This window comes from Alligator mississippiensis, chromosome 1 (assembly GCF_030867095.1).
Source record: "Alligator mississippiensis isolate rAllMis1 chromosome 1, rAllMis1, whole genome shotgun sequence".
NCBI lineage: Eukaryota > Metazoa > Chordata > Crocodylia > Alligatoridae > Alligator > Alligator mississippiensis.
The window spans coordinates 479,290,456-479,308,463 of record NC_081824.1 but is presented as its reverse complement, the minus strand read 5'-3'; the positions used below and the strand labels follow the sequence as shown (position 1 = coordinate 479,308,463).

Genomic DNA, 18,008 nt, shown 5'->3' with positions numbered 1-18,008 from the left:
CTGGGGCTGTGGGGGGCCTTCCAATCCTCCTCCCAGATCACTGGAGGCTGCTCTAGCTGCCTGGGTTGGGCAAAGCGAGGTGGGTGGCTCAACACTGGAGCACCCCGTACTGGCCCACCACGCATGGTGACCGGGTCATTCATAGATATTAGGGTTGGAAGGGACCTCAATAGATCGAGTCCGACCCCCTGCCCTGGGCAGGAAAGAGTGCTGGGGTCACACAGCCCCAGCTAGATGCTTGTCCAGTCTCCTCTTGAAGACCCCCAGGGCAGGGGAAAGCACCACCTCCCTTGGAAACCCATTCCAGATTCTGGCAAACCTTCCTGTGAAGAAATTCTTTCTAATGTCCAACCTGAATCTGCTCTCCATTAATGTGTGGCCATTGTTCCGAGTCACTCCAGGGGGTGCCCTAGTAAATAGAGCATCTCCTAGTCCCTGCTGCCCTCCCCTGATGAAGTTACAGGCAGCCACAAGATCACCTCTCAGCCTCGTTTTCAAAGGCTGAAGAGATCCAGGTCCCTCAGTCTCTCCTTGTAGGGCTTTACCTGCAGGCCTCTGACCAGATAAGCGACCTCCTCTGAAACCTCTCAAGATTCTCCACATCCCTCTTAAAGTGCGGCACCCAAAACTGGATGCAGTACTCTGCAATCTGACTAGTGCTGCATAGAGGGAAGCATCACCTCCCTGGACCTGTTTGTCATGTGTCTGCTAATGCATGATAAAGTGTGGTTAGCCTTGTTGATCACTTTGTCACATTGATGACTCATGTTCTTGGAGTCAGCTATGACTCCAAGATCACTTTTAGCTGCTGTGCTGCTGAGAAGATCGTTCCCCAGCCTCTAAGCATGTTGGTGTTTCTTTTTGCCGAGGTCCAGCACTTTGCATTTGTCTTTGTGGAACTGCACCCTATTTTGTTCTGCCCATTTTTCCAACCTGTCCAAATCTGCCTGGATCCGTTCCCTACTCTCTGGTGCGTTAACTTTGCCCCATATAAAAAGAAACAAGGTTAGTCAGGCAGGATATACCTGCAGTGAATCTCTGCTCGTTGCCCTTCAGCTTTATTTTTCCTACTGGACTCCCACAAATGGGACCTTTACTATTTTTTCAAAGGTTTTCCCAAGGATAGAGGTGACATTAAATGGTCTGTGTTTACCTGGATCTTTCTTCCTCCCCGTCTTGAATATAGGGACTACATTGGCCATTTTCCAATCCTCTGGGACCCAACCGGAGCACCATGAGTGCTCAAACAGCCGTGTCAGTGGCTGTGCTATGACACCAGCCAGTTCCTTCAGCACCCTTGGATGAAGTTCATCTGGGCCCACTGATTTGAACACATCCAGCCCCTCCAAGTGCCCCTTCACTAAGGCTGCTCTAACAGTCAGTGGGCTGGTGTCCCTCCTGTGTGTATCTATGATCCAATTGGTAGATTTGTCTTGGTCTGCATCTAGGAATGCAGATGCAAAGAACTCATTGAAGAGCTCAGCTTTGTCCCCCCTCTCTGTCACCAGTGCCCTAGTTTGTCCTGTAAGGGTCCTTTGCTACCACGTGCCTTCCTTTTGTTCCCTATGTACCTGAAGGACTTTTTGTTGTCTTTAATATTTGTCCCCAGCCTAAGTTCTCGTTCTGCTTTGTCCTTCCTAACTGATTCACTGCAAGTGTGAGCCAGGGAGGTAAATTCCTCCTTGGCAACTACCCCTTGTTTCCACAGCCTTTATACCTCTCTCTGTGCCCTTAGGCTTTCCTGGATTTCCTTTTTTCAGCCAAGAGGGCTTCTTGGCCCCTTTGCCTCCTTTTATGTACAACAGGATTGTTTCCTTCTGTGTCTGTAGGATCACTCCCTTGAGGAATGACCACCCTTCCTGGACCCCAGATCACCAATGCTCTTGAGCTTTAACACCTCACTAACTAATCTCCTGAGCACACTGATGTTAGCCTTTCTGAAGTCTAGCACTTCAGCCCTGCTGGTTAGTTTTCCCACCCTTTGCCGAATTGTGAATTCAATCAATCAATGGTCACTGTACCCTAGGCTATCTTGTACCTGTGGATTCCCCACCAGGTCATCCCCTTTCACTAACACCCAGTCCAGCAAGGCATTTCCCCTAGTGAGATTGCATACATCCTGCATTAGCTGGAGGTCCTGTATGCAGGTTAAGAACCTACACGAGCAGTTAGATTTGGCTGACTGCTCCTCCCAGCAGATGTCGGGGTAGCACCCATGACAACCGTATCTCTCAACCTCTCGTAAGGCCTCTGAGAGCTGTCTGCACAATTCCAGGTCTAGCTCATCCTCCTGGTGTGGTGGTCTGTAGTAGACCCCCCACTACCATTCCCTTTTGCCCCTGAGCCCTTTGTACCCTGACCCACACTACCTCGGTCTGGCCCTCCTCTGATCCCATCTTGATCATAGAGGATGTATAAAGTTCCTTAACATAGAGAGCAACACCCCCTCCCTTTTTCCCCTTACTCTATCCTGTCTGTACAACCTGTAGCCCTCAATGCCCTCTGCCCAATTCTAAGTAGGGTCCCACCAGATTTCTGTTAGTCAAACCAGGTCCAAAGTTGTTGCTTGCAAGCAGGAGTGCAAGTTCCTCCTGCTTATTTCCCATGCTCCTAGCATTCGTGTTGAAACATTTAAGCCCCCCAATGGGTGTCTTTTGTACCCCCCTGTCCTGTTGTCTATTGGACCTTGTAACAGGTATCCTCTCTGGGCTGATCTAAACATGGCCTGCACGTTTGTTCCTTGGTCAACTGCCCACCTTCTTGCCTGCCGTGCCTTGCTGTTAATTGGTTTAATTGATGTTAATTAGCAGGAGGCTGCCCTTTTACTTCCCTGATGCCAGGGGGCGCTATCTGTGGCTCTGTTTCCTCCCCAACACTGCAGCCCACACCTCGCCAATGGAATTGACTCTGTTCAGTCTGGGCCTTGTTATAATCTGGCCCCCTTTTTCTCTCTCTGGGCTCTGTGTGACCCTGTCTTGCTCTGTCCCCTCTCCTGGGGCTTCTCAACATGCGGCCCCTCTCCTGGGGCTTCCCAATGTGCTGTCCCCTCTCCTGGGGCTTCCCAAAGTGCTGCCCCATCTCTTGGGGCTTCTCAAAATGGTGCCCCCACTCCTGGGGGTTCTCAAAATGCTGCCCCCACTGGGGCTGGGGTCATTGTACCCCAAATGCTGTGCCCTCACTGGCACTGGGGTCCCCACACAGCTGGGTGCCCCCTATGAGGCCTCCTCCAACCCCTAATAGCCTCGCCCAAACCACCGGTATTTAAAACAGCAACAAAAACACAAACCCCTGGGCTGTAACATAAATTAAAGCTGCCCGGCGAAAACATCATTCCTCAAAACACCCCATGGATGCTCCATCCTTTACCCGGCTCATGCTGTACCTGTGGTCAGGCCTCTCCTCTCAGCTTTGCTCAGGGAGAGCTCCTTTCTCCCTGGCTGCTGTTAGGGAACTGCCAGCCTGGCCTCAGCCCCTGGGCTTTATATGGGAGCCCGGCCCTGCCCCTTCTGGTCAGCTGACCTCCTCTAGTTGCCCTGGCAACCAGCAGCTGTGCTCATTACTCCCTGCTAGGGCTCTTTCCCTAGCAGTTTTCACCCTTCTTAGGAGCAGGGCACCTAAGTACTCTGCAACAGGCCCCTTAGTGCTTCCTTTAGTGCTTACCTTGGCTGCACTGCTTGTGGCTCGTTGATCCTAGGTTCTCCTTATCCTCTGTTTCCCCATCCCTCAATGAACCTAGTTTAAAGCCCTTTGGAGGAGATCTGCCAACCTGTAAGAGAACAGACTTTTACCTTTAAAAGAGAGTTGAAGACCATCTCATCCCAGGATGCCTCTCATGGAAGTGCAGTTCATGGTTGTAGAAACCGAAACTGGCGCGATGGCACCAACTCTGGAGCCAAAGGTTGACTTTCCTGATGTGGATGGTGACTGCTGACAGGAAGGATAGATGAGAAGACTACCTGTGCCCCCGACTTCCTAAGCCTGGCCCCCAGAGCCCTGTAGGCACTCATGATGTGGCCGGACTACTCCTGGCCACATCATTCATACCCATATGGATGAGGACCATGGGATAGTAATCAGAGGGCTGGATGAGATCGGGAATCCTCACAGTGATGTCCAGTATCCCGGCTCTGGGTAGGCAGCAAACCTCCCATGCTGTGGGATCTGGTCGATAGATAGGTTCCTCCATGCCTCTCAGGAGGGAGTCGCCCACCACAATGACCAAGTGTCTCTTCCTCCAGCTGCTCAGTTGTCACTGAGCCTGCCTGGTGTTCATGTGAATGTGTCTTCCCATGTGGCTTCCTCTGCTGCATGATCCTCCAGTGCTGCCAGGACTTTGTATCTGTTCCCCGGTTGCATTGGGGAAGTAGTCACAGCCTCATGTTGTCTAGCTCTGGAGGTGACCGTCTTCCTTTCAGCTGTCCTGGGACTCTCCCGTGATGTCTCTGTGCTAGGTGTCTGGTCCTGCAGACAAGGGAAGTATCCATGAATCATCCTCTGCAGCCCTGATCCCCCACAGCCTCACCTCTGCCTGGAGTTCCCTCACCTGCCCCTCCAGGGCCTCAGTCTGGGCACATGTGGGGCAGGCAAGGGACCCCCCACCCCCGCACTACCCCCAGGCCTCAGAGGTCCTGCCAGGCAACCCCCGGAGACAGGGGGGCATGGCACTGCCAACCCAGCCACGGGGCCTCTCTGGGTGGAGGCCCCACAGGAGCTCCGGGTTGGAGGCAGCATCAGGGCAGGGACCTTGGCTGTGCTCAGGGTCACCACCCTATAGTAGTACCCCTCCTTGTTCACTTGCCTGAAGTCTGTGTCAGAAGCTCTTGTGCACTCCTACATGGTGTGTACTCCTGCCCACGAACTGGCCTTGGAACCGCTCCCCTGTTGGCAGTCCCTGTTCTCTGGCTCCTTGGTCACAAGCTCCCTGGTCACCTGGGGAGTCTCCTTTTATAGCCTTCTGCACCTGGGCTGACTCAGGCCCAGGCAGCAATCCCACAGCAGTCAACACTTAACACACACTCAGCGCTCACTCCCAGCTTCTCAGCGCACACCCCACCAAACAAACAGCCAGGCAGCTAAACCAAAGGTACAGACAGCTGGATCACGTACCTTTCCTGGGCAGGATCTGGTGCCTGGCCTGGCTTCTCTCCTCCTCCTTCCTCCCTCGCCTTGCTCGAGCAATTGCCTGCAAACTGCTCCCCTGTTGGCAGTCCCTGGTCACAGGCTCCCTGGTCACCTGGGGAGTCTCCTTTTATACCCTTTTGCACCTGGGCTGACTCAGGCTCATGCAGCAATCCCACAGTAGTCAACATTCAGCACTCACTCACCATTCAGAGATGGCACTCTGCCCACCCCTCACTCCTGACCTCCCCCAGCCTTGCCATCACCCCTCACTCCTGACCCGCAGCCCCTTTCCCATCCCCCAGCCCTGCTGGTGCTCCTCATTCCTGACCCACAGCTCCCTACTCCCCCCTGGTAACCCTTGATAGAGGGGCATCGGCAGAGGGGCAGGGGGCAGGTGGTGTCTGCAGGGGGGTGGGGGTGGAGGGGTCTGCAAAGGAAGCAGGTGCAATCCTGGGGGAATGAGGGTCTGGTGCAATCTGTTTGAGGGTGCGGGGGAAGGTGCAATCCATGGGGGGATGGTGGGGGGATGGGTAGGCACAATCTGTGGGAGGGTGGAGAGGGTAGGCACAATTCACGAAAGGGATCATGGGTAGGTGGGATCTGCAGGGGGGTCCTGGGGTTGGGGAAGGATTGGCAGGATCAGGTTTTCAGCCCCCAGCCTGTGTTTGTCAGTTCCGGTTTTCCTCTAAACATTGAAAAAGCACAGACGTGCATCCAGACAATGTCTGCAGAATGGCTGTACACCCTCCATTGCTGAGATGATCAAATGTATATAATGAAAACATGTATTTATCTATTATTTAAGGCAATCAAATATTTATTAGTTAAAACAATCCTATTAAAGGTCCTCTTTTCAAACAGTTATGCTCTCAAGAACTAGATGTCCTTTTAAAAGTCAGAATGCTTCTTAACAAGATCTGTTTTCAACCCTATTGCTACTCTTTCTTCCCCAGATCTTTGCTTCAACAGTCTATTAATATTTTACTCAAATTACCATAACATTAGGAATTAGGTGGTGGTTTTTTACGTGGCTGGTGCTGGGATGCTCAGCCAGCCGTCAGGTGTTTAGATATCCCATGGGAAAGTGAAAATAATTGCAATGAAAATAGACAGTTAGCTATTGAATGACTCCCATGTCAGGACTCCAACCTGCTGCTCAGAAAATTGCAGTAGGTAATGAAGAAAATAGAGAATCATTTTTTTACGATTTGTTCCTCATCACATTTTTCGCAGATAACACTTGGTATTTGGGAAACAAGTGCAACTGAAAGCAGGGGCAGAGAACGAGCAGCCCATTTTAGAGTTTCTGGCTTCAATGCCAGATGCTTCAGAGAAATTAATACCCAACAATGTCCAAGTACTTTGAGTTTTCTCCTAAAATCAAGGTTACACACATGTGCACTTACACACACACACACACACACGTACCAGCCCAGCCCCTGGCTCCCCCATCCAGCGATGTAGCTGGTAGCCATGTGGTGCTGGATCAAGTCAGGGGCAGGAAGCACGGAAAAGGCCTGGGGTGAGCTGGCTGGGCTGATCAGTCCTGCTGAGGCTCCCTCTGGGTCCTACTGCCCTCTGCTCCTGTCAGCTTTGACAAGGAGCCTGGAGCTAGTAAATATAGTATCACACCCTAAGGACTCCCTCCGCCTCTGCCTCCACCTCCGCCTCCTTGCCTGAGGAGGCTGGGTCTGCGCAGCCAATTGATGCTGGCCCTCTCAGGCTGCACATGCACTGTTGGCCCGGAGCTTTAAGGACAGACAGACACAGACAAGACTTTTATGCTATTAGAATTTGTATACGTGCACCGCTATCTATTCTAATTTTTAATTTATAACTCAGGTAACTGATGGGATAGTACTGAAGCCAAGCAGCAGATGGGAGCAAGTGGCACCTTAGGGCGCTTGTACATGGGACAGGGGTTTAGTCCTTCAGGATTCCTTTCTATGCCCCCTAAGTTGAAATGGTGAATTTTAATTCAAATGGTGGGTTTTATTTTCTGTCACTGTATACAGGCCATTGTCCTGGTGGCCACAGGCACCTGCTGAAGGCAGAAGTGGCAATGGGCCCAATCTTTTTTTGATTTGGTGAAGCCTGCATGTCTATCCCGTAACTGGGGGGTGATCTGCCATCAGGCAAAGCAGTCCCTGAGATGTGGGAGGAACCAGTCTTTCCCTCCATGGCCGCAGGACCCCCCAGGGTCACATGGATGGGCTGCTAGTGGGCTGGGGGCTGCCCCGGCTGGGCTTCCATACCCCATACCCCATCCTGACTGCCTTCTCCACCTGTCAGCAGACCCAGTCTCCCTCCTGCTGCCTCCCCTCACTGCCCCAGGGGCAAGCCACTTCCTGGGTGTCCTCGGGTGTCCTGGGGGCTGCAGGTGCCTGCTGAAGGCAGAAGTGGTGAGGGGCCTGATCCTTTTTTAGTGGAGCGTGCCCACCTCTCCTATGGCTGGCGGGGTGAACTGACAAATTAAAGGCTGCAATCTTCTAAGTTGCAACATTGCAAAGTAAACTACATTGGGATGTGGTTTAGTTTGTGATGATACAAAACCATTTAAAAAACCACATCTGGCAAAGCAAACAAAACTCTGGTTTGCATCTACCAATGTACCTTGAGAAAGTCCCAGGATGGTCTCCTCCTGCTGTACTTGGCCTTGGTGAGGCCGCAGCTGGAGTACGGGGTCCAATTCTGGGCTCCACAACTTAAAAAAGGATGTGGAGAAGCTTGAGAGAGTCCAGAAGAGAGCCACACACATGATCAGAAGGCAAGAGAGCAGGCCTTATGAGGAGAGGCTGTGAGCTATGGGACTGTACAACCTGAGGAAGCACAGGCTCAGGGGTGACTTGGTGGCAACCTATATGCGGATAACCTGGAGAGGGTCCAGAGAAGGGCAACTCGTACGGTTAAGGGCCTGCAGACCAAGCCCTACGGGGAGAGACTAGAGAAACTGGATCTTTTCAGCCTCCGCAAGAGAAGGTTGAGAGGCGACCTTGTGGCCGCCTATAAGTTCATCACGGGGGCACAGAAGGGAATTGGTGAGGTTTTATTCACCAAGGCACCCCCAGGGGTTACAAGAAACAATGGCCACAAGCTAGCAGAGAGCAGATTTAGATTGGACATTAGGAAGAACTTCTTCACAGTTCGAGTGGCCAAGGTCTGGAACGGGCTCCCAAGGGAGGTGGTGCTCTCCCCTACCCTGGGGGTCTTCAAGAGGAGGTTAGATGAGTATCTAGCTGGGGTCATCTAGACCCAGCACTCTTTCCTGCTTATGCAGGGGGTCGGACTCGATGATCTATTGAGGTCCCTTCCGACCCTAACATCTATGAATCTATGAATCTATAAGTATATACGAGGTGTACATCAGGATCTGGGAGAACATCTGTTCACCAGAGTGCTCCAGGGGACAACAAAGTCCAGTGGTCACAAACTCCTGCAAGACCATTTTAGGCTCGACATAAGGAAAAACTTCTTTAGTGGCTGAGCCCCCAAGGCCTGGAACAGACTCCCCCCAGAGCGGGGTGCAAGCACCTATTCTTGACACTTTTACGAAACATTTGGATGCTTATCTCACTGGGATCCTTTGACCCTAGCTGACTTCCTGCCCTTGGGGAAGGGAGCTGGATCCAGTGATCTTAGGAGGTCCCTACCAGGCCTAATGTCTATGAAATCTATGAAAAAACCCCCAAAACTCATAGATGTGTAAAGTATGACTCTATTAAGCCACACAAAGGGACATTTTCATCACATGTACATGGTAACATCATCATGTACAAGCACCCTCAGAGACTGGCTGGGTCTGGGAGGCTCTCACAAGCAACAAGTGACAGGGTTGGGTGCTATGACGCAAGCACTGATGGCTTCCCAACACACAGACAGCCTCAGGCTCGGACCACCGGCCACCCCAGGCAAAAGCTGCTCTCTCGGCTTGTCCCATTAACACACTGGTGTAGTTTGTGTTCAATCTAGGTCTGGGAATTTGACCAGCCAAATAGAGTTTAACCAATTGACCGGTCAGATATCAGCCAAAAAGTGTAAAACATTGCCAATAGGTCCACACGATACACAGAAAAGTACCATTTTTCCATTAAGAAATGTTTAAAAAAATAACATAACATGACATTTCTGTCAAGAAAACAACAAAAATGTAGATTTTCTGTAAAATTGCTATAATCTTTGATCAGTAAAAAATATGGAGATTGATTTGTCTGTTGTCAACATTTGAACTGTTCATTGACCAGCTGCCCAACCCTAATTTAATCTGCATCTCTCTGCCTCTGAGTTTGAGCTGTTGTATGCACACATGTGTGCGCAGACACCCACACCCACACACACAGACACCCTGCCCAAAGACAAGACCCAAAAGCATCCTGTTAGGGTGACAATAATTTGTTTTATTAGGGAGCACTGGATTTGCAGCTGAATAAAAGGCATGACCTGTGGCCTAGCAAAGCTGCTGACCACAAGGCAGAATGATCGCTAAACCAGCCATTTGCATATGCTAAGTAACCATTTTAACTATGTCAACCATTTTCTGAGAAAAAAAAAGCTGCAAGAGAATCTGTGTGAGTCTGTGTGCTGTGAACCAGCTACAGTAAGGAATGAGATAAGATACAGGGGGCCAAAAGAGGTGGAAGATGGTACAACATGAAACAGAAAAACAGACTGGAATGTGGAAAACAATTGGTAACAGAATCCAAAATGAACATATGCAACAAGGTGAATGGTGATTGGTGAAGAAGCCTCCAGAAGCTTCACGGTTTTGGTCAAAGTCTGCCTATTGACTGAAGAGCAGGAGACAAGGTCTTAGACATACGCTCATCGTGAGAAGACATGTAAATGAAGAACATGCATAGGCAAGTCCATGCTAATGAAGCAAACAGTAAACAGAAGTGGAGCTTGACATGGGAGGAGAAATGGGTGGAGCACAGGAGGGGCGAGGGTACAATAAATGTTAATAAACATGAACCAAAGTGTATAAATGTAGAAAAAACTATTGTTCGTTGCTGCTCCCCATATTCTGTCGGTGTGGGAGCTCGCCCAAAGCTGTCTCTATCCTGAATTCAGCTGTTGTGAGCAATGTGTGCTAGTGTTTGCTCCCTGCTCTGCTCTGGCTAATGAGTCACAGGATCCATGGGTAATTAGACTGTCGTTTCCCTAATCACACTGCATGGAGTCAGGGTCTAACATCTTGATGTAGTTGGCAGGATTTGACACACATTTGGAGGGGACTGATCATCCCAATCCTACCAGGGTAAGGCCTAGCCGGCATACTGGGTTGTCTTGGGCCTGGGTCGCCTCGCATGTACTAGGTTCTCTTGGGCTGGCTCAGCTATTGTACCCCATCTTTTACCTTTCCCCAGGAACATGGCAGCAGGTTCAGAGGCTTTTCTTCTTTGTGTGTGGGGTCAGGGTGACCTCAGTGGTTTTTTTGTGACTTGGGTGAAACGGAATGGAGGTCCGCTGCAGGGGCCCCAGGGCAGTCTGTCTAGCATGGCTTGTATTACGGCCTGGGGTTGGGTCAAGGGAACTTTAAGTAAAGCAACTGCCCTTCAGACTTTAGCTTGCAGTGTTCAAAATTTCATCTTCAGACTGCTAACATCTAGGAGAGAGCGCCTCAGAGTGAAGTGTGCACTCTGGCCATCTGTACCTTAACCCTGATGATAGCCCTGAGTTTAGTAGATATAGAATTATTTAATTGTCTGTAGAGTTGCTGTTTTGTCCTTGCTCTGTATCAATAAATTCACCTATTATTGACTAGCTGGTATTTTGGTCAGTCTGAGGGCTGTATCCATCCAAAACAAAGGTACAGGTGCTGGGTCCAAATCCAGTCCAACACTTGGCAACTTCACCAAGACAGAAGAGTAGTAATCTAACTAATCAGAGAATGTGTTGATGCAGAGTGATTTGTTTTAGAGGGGTTAGATGAAGCTTGTAGTAAAGTAAAGTTATATAGGAAGGAACTGAAGTTGTCAGTATTGTGCAGGAGGTGTTGTTTGTTACCGTTGGCCAGGAGACTTTGTTTGTCCAGGCCAGGCAGAGTAGTGGCCATGAGTATGGGCTGTAGTCCGCTTAGACTTAAGTCAGAACCTCCTGTTGTGTTTACAACAGGAAGCTGGAAAGCAAAGAGAGTCATCTCTCTGCTAGAAAGGCTGTGTGAATGAACAGGGTTCCTGAACTCTAAAATGCCTGGGAAAAAATAATTACAGCTTTCTGTGCAGCAAAAAGACAAAAGCGGGTGTGTGTTTGCTGTGGAGTTTATAAAGTGTAAGTTAGTGGTGCAGGTCATAGTAAGAGAAAGTGTTGTACAAGCAGTATAGCTTCAGAGAAATCAAAACCAGTTAGAGAAATGGAAGAGAGAGACTCAAATCTCGTGTGTATCACAAAAAGAAGCAAAGTAGCACAGAAAGAAAGAAGGTATGTTACTAGACATCTGTTCACGCAGTAGCAGAGAATTGTGATTAGAAGTGAGAGGAGAGACTTGGTTCCCACCCCCAACCCGCCATGCCTCTCCAGGAACAGTGAAGAGCCTAGAAGAGGTAAAGAGTGTGAACAGCTGTGAAAATAGAGACCAGGGCCCAGAATTTTAATTTGAGTTACTCTGAGCAAGAAAAAGGAGTAAGCTTATCAAAGGCATGTTTTGTTTTGCTTTTTTCCAGAGGCATAGTTTAAAAGTTTCTTTTTAGGGTAGGAAGAGTTTTCTTGAAGGGATTGTATGTAGTGTGTAATTTGTCACCCATGGTCTTTCGGGGGAACTTTCTTAGTCCTAAAGTAAAGCTTGCTGGGTTGTACAGCTGTAAGAGAGAAACATCTGATGACTAAATTTGTTTGCAAAAAGCAAGGCAAGAAGGGGCCACTGATAAGAATGAATTGTAAAATGGTAGCCCCAAAGAAGTTATGGTTAAGATCTGTTAAGGAAAAAAAAACCCTAAAAGTCAAGTGAAACCCAGAAAAAAATGTTAGGATTCTAGAAAGTTGGTAGGGAGAGAAAAAGAGAAAAATCTAATAAAAAGTCTGCACAACCCTAAAAGACCAAGTAATCTAGCGGTCCAGAAAAGGGGCACAGAAAAGATCACTGTTACAGCTGCCAGAGCCAAGAGCCTGCAATCTCAACTGACCCGAGGGGGGCCAAAAAGCCCACAAGTCAGAGACTGTGTCCATGAGTAAAGAGTGAAAAGTTTAATCCTAGGTATGACCTGAACCTGCCACCCTCCTAGGTGTAGTTAGGTTAGTAAAGCTACCTGTAGCAAGGTAAGCTCTGCCAAATGCTGCGTAATAACCACCCTAAGCAATAGGCAAAAGCAAATATAAAGTGCCTTAAAACCTTTAGCTCCCACCTCCATGTGAGTTATTCTTCATTAACAAAAAGCTAGGGGAAAAAAAGCATACTCCAACAGGAAAAAACCCTTGGTGCAAGCCAAGAAAAAGATGTGTGGCATAAAACGCCCGCCACTTTAGGAGAAAACCACAGCTGTAAAAGCAAGTGCACCTGTGCACCCCCTGGATCCCCCCACCATCCCTCTGACACACATGCTGGAAGCAATGGAAGGAGGTGACATCTTCTCCAGCAGCAGCAAACCTCTGGCCTTTGACTCTATACCACGGGCCACCATTGCCCAGGACAGTGTCCAGGCCAGCACATGTTTGCTGGTGTGTGCTACGGCCGACTTTGCTTCCACATCGAGCAGCTGGAGGCTACAAAGCTCCTTTCTGGGTGAGAGTCACCAACATAACAGCTGCCTCTGGTCTGAAAACATGTCCCCACCCCTAAGAGGGATCAACCATCCTCTCTCCATTTGGAATGGCTTTGATACTCCAGCACTCAAGCTAGCCTCAGTTCTGCCATGCTGTGTCTGTTTGCTGCTCCTGGCCAGGGGGCTCCTATTTCACAGCCCTGCAGACTGGTTTTCACTCATTCCAATGAAGTCCTGTAGGTTTTTGCTTCAATCATCCAGCCCCAGGCCCCTCGCATATTAGTAACGCTTCTAGTTTCTTTTAAACTTGTGAAAAATAGATGCTGATTTCTATGTGATGGTGCACATGATATGTGGACAAGAAGCTGACCAGGAGCCAGCAGTGTGCCCTCGTTGCCAAGAAGGCTAACGGCATCCTGGGCTGCATTGGGAGGAGCGTTGTCAGCAGATCAAGGGATGTGATTCTTCCCCTCTATTCAGCACGGGGGAGGCCATGTCTGGAGTCCTGTGTTCAGTTTTGCCCCCTGCCCCCATGACAGAAAGGATGTGGACACATTGGAGAGAGTCCAGTGGAGGGCAACAAAAATGGCTTGAGTGTTGGGGGACAGGACTTGTGCAGAGAGGCTGAGGTAAGTAGCCTGATTTATCCTGCAGAAGAGAAGACCGAGGGGGATTTGATAGCAGTCTTCAACTCCCTGCAGGGGGTTGCAAAGAGGATGGAGCTGGACTGGTCTCAGTGGGGGCAGATGACAGGACAAGGAGCAATGGGCTCAAGCTGCAGCAAGGAAAGTTGATGGGGAGGAAGTGGAGGGAAATATAAAAGTCTCATGTCATCACATCTCAAAGCAAACTCCTCTGCCGACAGAGCTCCCTACAGGGTCATTGTGATGGGCACGTGCTCCCCTGCATCCTCTCACATAGCCTGCATGGCACACAGACGCAGCAAAGCCAGGGCTGCAATCTCAGGTGGCATCTTAGAGAGTGATGGGTTCAGGGTGGCACGACCTTTCATAGGCCTGCTCCACACAATGCTGCACGCAGACTGGCAGAGAGCAGGGGGTCTCCATAGAAAGCAATGGCAATACCAAGGGCAGAGGGAGGGGGCACCGTGGGGAGGGGGCTGAACAGGTGGAGCAGCTCCCCAGTGAGACCAGGAGTTGTTACGGCTCGTCCAGGTGAGGGGGGAGGAATCCCTCGCCCCTGCTGAAACCGTGCTCACCACAGCTCAGCCTCTGCCTCATTTCTTGCCCTGCAATTTTGTCAGTCAAGTTGTTTTAAGGAAAGTTTTGTGGTTTAGCAACGGCCACTGTGAGCTGGCAGTGGGACGTCCAGGAAGGGCAAAGCGTTCCTCCTTCTGCCCGTCCCGGCCCAGCACCGTCTCAGCAAGGCAGCATCCCAGACACAGTCGAAAGCTGGGTCATTACAGGCGTGCGGTGCTGCACACGGTGGACACCTAACAGCAGGGAAAGAGCCAGGTCCAGTCCCCAGCCTGACCTGGGAGCAGGACAGACCTGCTGGGCAGATACAGCCGGAGGGGCCAAGCAGAAGCACTGAGTGAGGAGCCGTCCTGCAGGTGCCTCTTGCCCCAGAGATCCTCTGAGCCCCACGAGCGCTGCCAGGGGCATCTCTGCTCCCTGAGGGAAGGGCTGCAGGGAGCTGCAAGGTCAGTGTTGGAGTCCCCACGGCTTTCATATTTCCCTCCACTTCCTCCCCATCAACTTTCCTGCAGGGAGGTGAAGGCTGCAATCAATCCCCTCTCAATCTTCTCTTCTGCAGACTAAAGCATGTCCCCCAGCCCTCAAACCATTTTCCTTGCCCTCCTCTGAACCCTCTCCAATGTGTCCACATCCTTTCTGTAGTGGAGGGCCCAAATCTGGACACAGGACTCCAGTTGTGGCCCTGCCCTCCACCGTATCTACTATTCCCCCCATGGTGTCATCGTGCTCTTATTGCTCACCTTTCCCGGACGTCCTGACGGTGAAAGTCAGCAGTGAAGATCATTACAAACTTCTGGCTGTTTCCTGTTTTCGGTGTTGTATGCAACCCGCAGCAGCCCTTCCTCCGCTCAGCAGCCCCCAGGGCAACTCAGGCACCAAGAGTCTGGTCCAGCGGCGCTTTGAACTGTTTAGCACGGGCTGTGACATTTCTCTTGCATTTTTTTTCTTGGCAAGGGGTTGAGCAGGAAAGAAATCCTTCCACATCATATCTGTTCAACACCGATGCAACTGGCAGGCAGCAGGGTCCCAAACATGGGCACTGAACTGCAACCAGGTGGATTTTCCAATTTCTAACTTTGCAGCAGACCCGGGATCTTACCCCATTCCTGGTTCAGCTTTTTCCCCAGGGAGCCGGCTTGCAAGTAGGGCCCAGCAGCTGCGGGCCCTCCCTGTCTGTTGGTTGCAGTTACAGCCATCCACGGAGAGGAGCGGGGTTCAGGGCCCACCACCAAATACCAGACTACAGAGCCTCGCTGGGGACATGGGCCATCAACAAAGGGCAAGCAACAGCCACACTGACCGCTGTGCTTCCTGTCGCTCACCCACTGCTGCTGACCCTGGTGCTGGAGCTGGGTCCAGACTGGCAGGGGTGATGGTACTTTTAGGAGGATTCACAAGTTCTGGCTTTTTGGCCTGATTTGGACAAGGCTGATTCTGCCTCAGGCAGAGGTTGGACTGGCTGAGCCCTGGAGGTCCCTTCCAGCCCAGCTCTCTATCCATGGGGTCAGTTCAGTGTTAAGATCCATGCGTTATAACCGGTGCATGACCAGGGAGGAAGAGACCTGCCAGTGGAGGGGGCAGTGGTGGAAGAAGCAGGGAGTGTTTGGCTGGGAAAGGGCAGACGAGCTGGCATGCACCAGCCACACGCTGGTGTTCTTCAAGTCGTGAGATACAAGTCACGACCCAGACACCAACGAAGCAATGAGACGTTTCTGCAGGGGACATTCTGGTTCCTGGGGCTGACAGAGCCAGTCAAGGGAAGCAACAGCAAGGGGATTTGTGCTTGCTTTGCCCAGGCCCATTATTGCTCCTGTGGGATTTCCCTCCGGCCCCTCATTAGCAGTGCAAATGGCGTGGACTCGAGGGATCCTCGTCTGCCTGAGTTTCTGGACAGCACATGTAGCCAAAAGTCAAGAAGGTAAAGTTGTTCCCTTTAATTCTGTGAAGTACTGTGCTGTTCCCTCACCAACCCCCTGCCCTTGGGCTGTCATCCCACCTGCTGCAGTCTGTGCCTCTTCTAGTCCACTCCCCGGGGTTGCAGCCCAGCCTGGGGTGGTGGGACCGGCTGTCCGCATCGCAGCCTAGGCTCTCCCCTGCGCCTGGGCTGGGTGAGACCAAGGAAGCCACCATGCACCCGATAAAATCCCTCGGCAGACCATGTCTGGAACGTGGGCCATAATTTGCCAATACCTTATGAGCCCCCCGAATGTCGGTCAGGTGCTGAGGTCAGACGGGGTCACGCCCGTGACAAACAATAGTTTCCTTTCCTCTCATTCACCCTTTGCTTGTCCCACATACTTCACCTGCGCTCTCCCTTGAGGGCAGGAGCCGCCTTTTCCCACACGTGTGCCCTGGGTGTGCAGCAGTGACCCTGGCGGGGCCCACTGAGTGCTAGAGAAAAACACGACATCATGAATCTGTCTTGGCTTTATTCCCCCAGTTGCAAACATGACCTTGATGCCTGATGTCTTTGATGACCAGTATATCGGGTGTCCTGAGGCAATGGAAGAAGCTGCCCCCAGACTGATGGAAGTTGAGATGAAAGTTCACAAAGCATTGCGTGAGGAGTGGAACAAAGCAAAAGAAAAATGGAATAGCGTGAAGGAATCTGTTGCCAAGGATCTCCCCAAGGTCTTTAAGGAAGAATATGGAAGAGCGATTATAGCCTACTGTAGCGGTTTATTGAATCGAGAACTGAATGATGCAGTACGGCAGTCTGGGAGCTCCCGCGCTACCTACAACAGCAGTTTCCATTTCAAAGCCTTTCATTACTACCTGACAAGAGCTTTACAGCTCCTAAGAAAGAGCTGCAATGTGACGTACAAAACACCAGTGTACAGGGGAATCGAAGAAGTTAGGTATCAGCAAAGCGGATCTGATATCATGAGGTTTGGATATTTTGCCTCTTCATCTTTCAACAAAATTAAAGCTGAAGAATTTGGTGTTGACATCTTCTTCACCATCCACACCTGTTTTGGAGTTGATATTGGGAAATTCTCCTATTTTGAAGAAGAAGAAGTGCATCCATGAGATATTCCAGGTGTTCCCAGGAGATGTTGGGGACAACAGCTATGTCCTCCGAAGCACCAACCAGACCTGCAGCCAGTTTAATTGTGCCTACCTGGGGAGTGAGTACTGGGCTGAACATGGTCAGGTGTTGATGGGGGCTATGATATGGGACTTGTCACTAGGATGGGTAAAGACAACCTGAGACTCTTGCTGCTTGAGGGGTCCCAGTCTAGGGAGCCTGAGGAGCCTTTGGTCCCTGAAGACTCAGTTGGCACTCAGACCCCACCATGAGGTGATGGGAGCAAGACACAAAATCACCCATGGGGCTCTTCTTGGCCTGCTCAGGGCTGTAGTAGATCCAACCCATAATAGAGAGACCAGACTGATGTTGACAGCCCTGGCTGAACCCACTGCTATTCACTGATATCCTCTGCTTCCTTTTCAGATGAGAAGAAAAAGAGCTGTGAATACAGTGCTGGTAGGAATGGGTTTGTTTTTCTTGATACAAAAATGGCTGTCCCTTTTCCACAAGGCTGAGACCACCCTGACCAGGCAGACCTGCCACGCGCAGCAAAACAAGTGGGGTTCAGTGTCGGTTCTGTGGCGGGATCCAGGGATTCTTGTGTCCCTCATCCCTGTAGCATCTCAATTCCTCCATGTCTGCAGGACCTCTACTTGCTTCTGGTTTCAGTGAAGAAGTCTGTAAGGGAATTATCCCCCACAAGCACTAAAGACTCAGATACCCAGTTCTGCCTTGATGTCTCCCTAAATGCATGTCCCCATGACCTAGACTAGCTGCCCATCTCCCATCTCCTGTTCCCATGACTAGATTCCCTTCCCTGTCCCTGCCATTCCCCATCTTATCGCACTGAGGTAGGGGTTGTACTTAGAAATGAGAAAGAAACTCCCTTTTGGCAGGTTATTCCAAAATTACCCCCTGGGGAAATTTGAGATGGATGTTAGCCAG

The 18,008-nt window shown here is 50.6% G+C and overlaps 1 protein-coding gene across 1 annotated transcript; it reads left to right on the top strand.

The window, feature by feature from the left end:
• The first annotated feature begins 16,480 nt into the window (after positions 1-16,480).
• LOC132249497 (ecto-ADP-ribosyltransferase 5-like) lies at positions 16,481-17,062 on the top strand. Its single transcript, XM_059724764.1, has one exon. The coding sequence runs from the start codon at positions 16,481-16,483 to the stop codon at positions 17,060-17,062; it is 582 nt and encodes a 193-aa protein (XP_059580747.1).
• The last annotated feature ends 946 nt before the right edge of the window (positions 17,063-18,008 follow it).

Coding starts and splice junctions, on each gene's coding strand:
- LOC132249497 (XM_059724764.1), top strand. CDS start 16,481: ATGACCTTGATGCCTGATGTCTTTGATGACCAGTATATCGGGTGTCCT.